Raw genomic sequence first — 7,122 nt, 5'->3', positions numbered from 1 at the left:
ACTATACGGACTCCAATGTCCATAATTTTTTTTTTAAATTTTGGCTCTAGCGTGTTTCAGAAATGGTTTAATGTGTATTATGTGCGTCACAATTTTAAAATCCCTTTTGAGGATTATTTTTTAAATTTTGTCAGCGGATGTATTGAACGTCCCTCTTTAAAATCATAAATCATTTTTAATTTATAGAGTATGTTTTTAAAATAATTATAAGAACGTTGTTTTGCTTAAAGACTTTCAAATAGGAAGTTTTAATGCTTCCCACCTATTGGGAATCTATTATCTCACCTCTACTACACTTATTTTACTCTCATGTTGATTCTTAAGCGCCCAACGTTTTATGCCGTACAATATTGCATGTCTTACCACAGTCCGATAAATTTTTCTCTTCAGCTTAAGCGGTACCTTTGTGTCACATAGAACCCTGAAGTCCTCCTCCATTTCACCACTAAGCTTGAATTTGATGGTTTACATCCCTTTTATACTATAACTTTACTCTTAATACTTTTATTCCACCACCACGATTCTTTATCCTTAAGTCTAAAATATCTTGATTCTCTCATCATCTCTTTAGTCATTTTTCTAATCTCTTAGGTCATCTTATTCGACGTATCATTTGCACTTTCTTGTGGTTGTCCAAACTCTCCCTCCAAAATTTTGTGTTGGAAACTTTTTTATTTTTCTCTCTTCAAATGTCATCACCGGATTTGTGGCGCTCTCATGTGACTTTTTTTTCAATATTAAATAAAAATAATATTATTAATCAATTCATAGCCTCGGTCATCTAAAATACTAGAACAAAGAAAATGTAAAGTGAACTATAATATAAATGTACAAATTTCCAAAACAGAACTTGCGGAAACATAACAAAACTAGTCAACACATATGAACCTTTAAACAATTGCTCAACCACAATTTCGAAGCAACTAAATTTCTGGAGGAAGTAAATGAAAGAATCAAAACCCTGCCATCAATAACAACAAAAACTCATGGGATAATTTTTAGGTGGAAAAAGTTGAGGATACAAAATTGACTAGCCAAGAAAATGGAATAGGGGGCATGATTTAGACGTCTAAATCATGATTCAAAATGTGAGAAATTGATTGAGCCACAATCGACGTTGAAGTTTACCCATGACATAGTTTTTTAATACTTTTTTATAAACTCCTTTGACGTTTGTATAACTTTTCGATAGAGCCACATATCGTTTGATCCAATATTTGTATAACTAATTCTCCTTATATATGGGAATGAAAATTATGAATGAAATTAGAACCAACACATTTCGCAGGATGTTTTGAGTATAGATTTATCTTTTTTGTTCTAACTATGTCGTTTACTTTATGCTTCAGTGTGTAATGCTCCTTTGAGAGATGCTACTTTTGTTAATGGTTTTTGCCAATACCACCTTTGATATTCATCAATGTCTATGAACATAATCGTCATCGTTTTATGTTATTTTATAAATACTAGAAGGAGAACATGATAATCGTTGCTGTAACCACAATTCCAACTACAGCTCCTGCAGATATGATTCCAGCTGCAGAATCTGCTTGATTATTAACAAGAGTTTTAAATATCAGATCATAATAACATGGAACAAGATAAGATTAGGAGCGTTTAAAGTATAACTCACCAGATGATTCCACTGATATAGCTGATATAAGAGGACCGTATACTGATTTATTTGGGAGAGACTGTGTACCTTTTCCAGCCCAATACAAACGGATCTCCAAAGTATTACTAGTAACAACAACATCGTTGAACTGTTTTATGATTTTCTTACCAACTCCTCCTGCTTCTTTGGCAATATTGAAGTCCTTTTGCACTGCATTTCCCTGCAACATATCAATCACACCATTTATGCTTTGTGATATGATTACAATATACAAATATTTTAACTGTCATAATTTCTTTTTTACGAAACACTAAGTGACAATTGAAAGAAAAGTGGTAAACCATGTACCTGAAGGTATATATCAAATATACGCCTTCCATTACTTCCGTAAGTTTGATCGCCTGGGATCATTATTTCAGCAAAATGTAGATTTACCGTGTAGCTTCCATTTGCCAGGCAAAATCCATAATAAGTCAAAGAAATAGGAGAAACACGTGCATTGGTGTACAATTCAGCATCTTCCATTGTAAGTTTAGAGATGTTTTGTGAGGAATAAGTTTCTCCAAGATCACCACTTTCAATGAATATACCAGTGGTGCTAAATGCCCAGTTTCCTGTTGGACTGGCATGAAATCTAGCTGGTCCAGGTGAATCTGAATCACCGTCATAACTTTTTCCATTGACTCTTGTTTGATTTCCACCACAATTTATATAGAGTGAGTTTGAGGCTGGGTTGAATATTAGAACAAACTCATTAGACAAGTACTTTAAGAATATTAGAACATGCTTTTGCTAATAATTTTGGTTCACTTTGGTCCCCTCTCCTCTTGTATCAGTTTTTAAAAGAAAGGAAAAAATGAAAAACATTAGTTGGATCTTAGTTGTCGTAAATTCACCATAAAGAAACTTACGTTTGGGACATTGAAAGCTCAAACATGAAGTTGTTCCTCTGAGAAAATTATGGAAGAAATAGAATACGTTAGCATGATTAGTAAAATAGGATAAGATTCATCACATCATAAGAGGGAAATGGAAAGGCTGTGTATATACATGCATGTTTTAGTATTTATAATACCAAACTTACGTGCCATTTCGTGCCCATGAGGTCGAAAACAAGTTCCTGAGATATATAGAGAAGGTGGTGTCTTAGGAAGATTTTAAAGTTTGCAAACAAATGCACACAAGTGCAAGGATTCTTACACATTTTCATCTTGACATATCTGACTCCCTTGGCTGATGCTGAAGTTATTGTATGAAAGATCTCTATATATATAAGTCATAAAATTTGATTCAGAGTATGATAATAATGTGAAAGTCAGAAACAATCATATGTGTCGGTGTCGGACACTACATGTTCAGACACTGGACACACCTTTGTTTAGAGGAGACTATACTTAAGTACAAGTAGTATTAGAAAGATAACTCACACGCTGACATTCTTTTTCCAAGCCGGCACTGATCCGGTCAGAAGGTTTCCAGTTAAAAATCTGTCATAAAAGAATATCGATATTAATAATTATTATACAAAGCTTAATATTTACCCCCAAAACAAATTTCCCTAAGAAAATATGATGAATTTCATACATATATTTCACACTGTTCATGTCAGCATAGGTCCTCGGAATTGTTCCACTTAAGTTGTTAAAGCTAAGGTCTCTGAAAGAGATATCATGTTGAAAAGGAGTTAAAAAAGACAGAAAAATTGTCTTAGAAAAATATTCCTATAACATAATATAGCAAGCAAGCATTACAAGATTTTTAATGATTTCATAGTCTTAAGATTTTCAGGTAGAGTTCCACTGATGTTGCAATTCCTCAGAATCCTGTGAAACAATAAGATAGACAAAGATATATCATGAGTGTCTTTCTTGCTGCTGTGTTTCTTATCTATTTCTGAAAGAGGCAGAGGAATCAACTCACAGGTTGTTTAACAGTGTCAGATTACTAAGTTGAGGCAAAGGTGCATATTCAGATCCATTCAGATCACTGATTCTCCTGAATATCATATTGAAATTAGAGCTAAGCAAATAAACATAATTAAAATGAAAGTTAAATTGCAACCCTTGCTTTATCATACATACAACTTACAAATCTGTTAAGTTTCTCAAACGTGAAATTCCAGAAGGAATAGGCCCACTTAATCCACTTCCTTGAATCAGTCTTTCAAAAGTAAAGTAAACATTGATCATTCTTTTAAAAAGCCAAGCAATACAAAAACATCTAAGATTGAGGAAAATATTATAATAAAATTAAGTGCGTACATCTTATTAATACTTGTCCAGTTCTGAATATAATTGGGTATCTTTCCAGAGAATTGGTTGTCCTCAATTCGGCTGCATTGAGAGAGGATATGATAATTTGAAGTGTTGTGAAAAAGAATTTAGTAATCAATAAACACCCACTACAAAAATTTGAAGCTTACAATTCTGTCAATGTAGTGAGCTTGGCGAATGTCACAGGTAGTTCTCCAGTAAAATTGTTAGAGGAAAGTCGCCTGTAAGTAAGGGTAAAACAAAACAGTAAATTATGATTCAATGCAATGGTAATCAAAGTGGATTTTAAACATTGAGCTTTCATATTTCAGGGGGAACATCAATTAAGGGAATATAAATGAAATGCTTACAATGTTCGAATTTGGGTTAGATGCCCAAGTCCAGGAGGAAGATTTCCAGAAAATTGATTGTTGTATAACTCCCTATCCATTTCAAGTTAATGTTAAGGTCTACTAAACTCTTTGAGTTGAACACATACATGTTTATGTACTTATAAATGGCTTTTTTCCCTGATAAGTTGGGTAATGAGAAACTCACAATTCTTGGAGATGAGATATGTTAGCAATCTCCACTGGTATTGAACCGGTTAATCGATTTGAGAGGAGACCCCTATATGATGATCATGAAACATATTTTTATTAGCTTATTGTTGCACGTAGTTACTACAAGAAAATGAATGTGAAGTCCTATAAGGAATGTAAAATAAGACCATTTGTTGAGATCTCCTAATATATCAAACAATCAATGAAGAGACAAATCGTACATTTTACGAATATTCGTCAAGGAGCCCCATTCTTTAGGAATTGTACCATTCAAGTTATTGCGAGCAAGGTCACTGCAATAGGGGGAGAGAAAGAGTTTGTCATGAAAAATAATAAATAGATACAAGTGACTGAAAATATAAAACAAGTACAATATTGTTATTTTGAATGTGAAGGAACTTTAGGAATTACATACATCATTTGGAGGTGACGCAACCTCTTCAGTTCCGGTGAGAGAGTACCTTGGAGATTTTGCCCTTTTAAACTTCTGTGAGTTCATTTTTCCATAAAAAAGTTAAACATAAATAATAAGCAAAACAAAGTAAAAATTCTAATGTATTTCTTTGCTCATAGGTTTGAGAGGAAAAGTTGCAGCACGCGGCTGAATAACATGATGAAAGTAATTGTGACGCGGAGCCAAAACCACCATTGCACAAAACCAGCTCCAGACTCAAACTATAATAGCAGACCCGAAGAATACAAGCAGCTCTAAACCAATTCCCAAAGGACACATTATAGTCCCTGGTAATACCATTTTAACAGACAACAGTAACATTCATTCATATGATACCTGAACACTCGAGAGGAATCGAAACCCACCGACTAATGGAATGCCTATAACCACTTTGATTTGTTTTAAGCCAATTCCAATACAGAATTTTAGATTGATTAATGATAGCCTCCTTTGAAATTTCTTTGCTTTGAAAAATGCTGACGTTTCTTGCTTTCTATAAATGACCAAATGCATGCAAACTAAAGTGTACAGAATTTCAATTCCATGACTCTCCCACCGTGAATTAAACTAGAAAAGGAATAAAGATGTCGGCTTCCACAGTTTTTAAAGACCACAGACAACCCCAACCACTTTGTTATTTTATGACGCAACTTTTGAAAATACTGGACATTCAAAAAATACACAACTCACAGACTCAGCATGAATGCACCCAACTATACATAATATGTCATTACTTCCAATGATCCCACGATGCAGCAAATGATCCAGTAAATACCTTGGCCTTGAGTGGAACTAGTTTATGTCAAACTTAAATGTTGAAAGCATCCTCTCCCTCATTACGCGCCATCATCAATCAACTTCTCATTACACCAATCTCATTGAGTACACCTCCAAAACTATCCTCCTTCCACACAACTCTATCACTAACTCCTACTCTGACCCCAACGGGCTCGATTTCTACCATTAATTGAGAAGACAAATCCTCTTTCCACTGAAACATAGTCAACCTCCATCTAAACTCTCACTCCCACCTACTATCAACGACCTCTCTCGAATCTATTATCTTTACTCATAAATAAATAAAAAAGTTTAACAAACCTCATTTTAAGCTCGACTCCACCCACTAAACAATCATCCCAAAAACAAGACTCTCCCCCATCCCCAATATGATGAGCCATTGACTAAAAGCACCAACCTACAAGTTTTTTCTTGTCTAATCCATCAACCTCTCTTGCATGGTAGTAACTAGTAAGTAACCCATCTCACTCACGTATGTATACACACATAAACGATGTCAATTCCTAAATCTGTATCAATATGAATACCTGACTACCACTGTAAACAAAATTAAAGATTAAAAACGAAATAGATAGCAAAAGGACTTACATCCAAATAACATGGCAGAAGTTATCACCGCCAATAGAGCAATCACAGGTGACATTATTCTCAAAAACATGGGGTATAGGAGGCGTAACCCAATTAGGTTTGTTGCTGCAGGGATCGATATCAAAGTTCCAATCCTTCTTATCAAGTGATTTACCTATATCTTCAAGAGCTTTCTCTATATATACAATTCAGAGAGCTTAAATATACATAATTTCTAAATAAGCAAAAAAATACATGATAAAAGGGAACAAGGATACTATGAATACAAATCATACTTTCATCAGGGTGGATGGTAGTAGCAGCAAAAGCTGTAAGAGATATGAACCAAATGAATGTGAGTGAAAGTAAGAAAAATTGAGAGAAAGTGTTCATGTTAATGTTAACAAGGAAAAAGTGAAGTTGAGATATGTGAATAATTCATGAACTTCAGAAACTAAGATAAGAGTGAATACAATATGATAAAGTAAAATCCTCGAAAGACAAAAACAAATTGAAGTCAACGATCTCATATAACAGTAATAGATAGGTGGTATGGCCCAGCCACGCATTATAACAAACATGTAAACAGCATAATTTTCAAAAACATACAAATTGAAGCGTTTTGCGTGGTTCAACCGGTGGGACCGGTCCAAATATCCTATGAAACCGGGTAGAACCAGCGGTTCGGTGGTTTATAGAGGTTCGGCCATGTTGAAGTGTTTGTTGTTTCATGGTTCGTCATTGGAGCTTTCATTGCTCCGATTTGTTCTCTTCTAGTGCTAAATACAAAAATGAGAACTCAAAGTTGCAGTTGCAATCGATTCGTGTTTGATTTTCTTTTTCAAAAACAATGTTTTTGGTTTTTTCTTTTTT

At 34.2% G+C, this 7,122-nt stretch overlaps 1 protein-coding gene across 1 annotated transcript; it reads right to left on the bottom strand.

The window, feature by feature from the left end:
• Positions 1-546: 546 nt before the first annotated feature.
• Positions 547-6,771, bottom strand: LOC131627721 (probable leucine-rich repeat receptor-like serine/threonine-protein kinase At3g14840). Its single transcript, XM_058898579.1, has 19 exons — positions 6,546-6,771; positions 6,271-6,445; positions 4,846-4,917; positions 4,652-4,723; positions 4,426-4,497; positions 4,239-4,310; positions 4,038-4,109; positions 3,877-3,948; positions 3,704-3,775; positions 3,536-3,610; positions 3,367-3,438; positions 3,200-3,271; positions 3,043-3,102; positions 2,816-2,878; positions 2,700-2,735; positions 2,527-2,564; positions 1,964-2,343; positions 1,634-1,835; positions 547-1,546 (listed from the first exon to the last, which is right to left on the bottom strand). The coding sequence occupies exons 1-19, from the start codon at positions 6,640-6,642 to the stop codon at positions 1,467-1,469; spliced, it is 1,854 nt and encodes a 617-aa protein (XP_058754562.1). The 5' UTR covers positions 6,643-6,771; the 3' UTR covers positions 547-1,466.
• Positions 6,772-7,122: the final 351 nt, after the last annotated feature.

Source organism: Vicia villosa, unplaced genomic scaffold (assembly GCF_029867415.1).
Source record: "Vicia villosa cultivar HV-30 ecotype Madison, WI unplaced genomic scaffold, Vvil1.0 ctg.000397F_1_1, whole genome shotgun sequence".
Classification (NCBI taxonomy): domain Eukaryota; kingdom Viridiplantae; phylum Streptophyta; class Magnoliopsida; order Fabales; family Fabaceae; genus Vicia; species Vicia villosa.
Note: the sequence above shows the minus strand (reverse complement) of the source record. Positions and strands in the feature narration are given on the sequence as shown.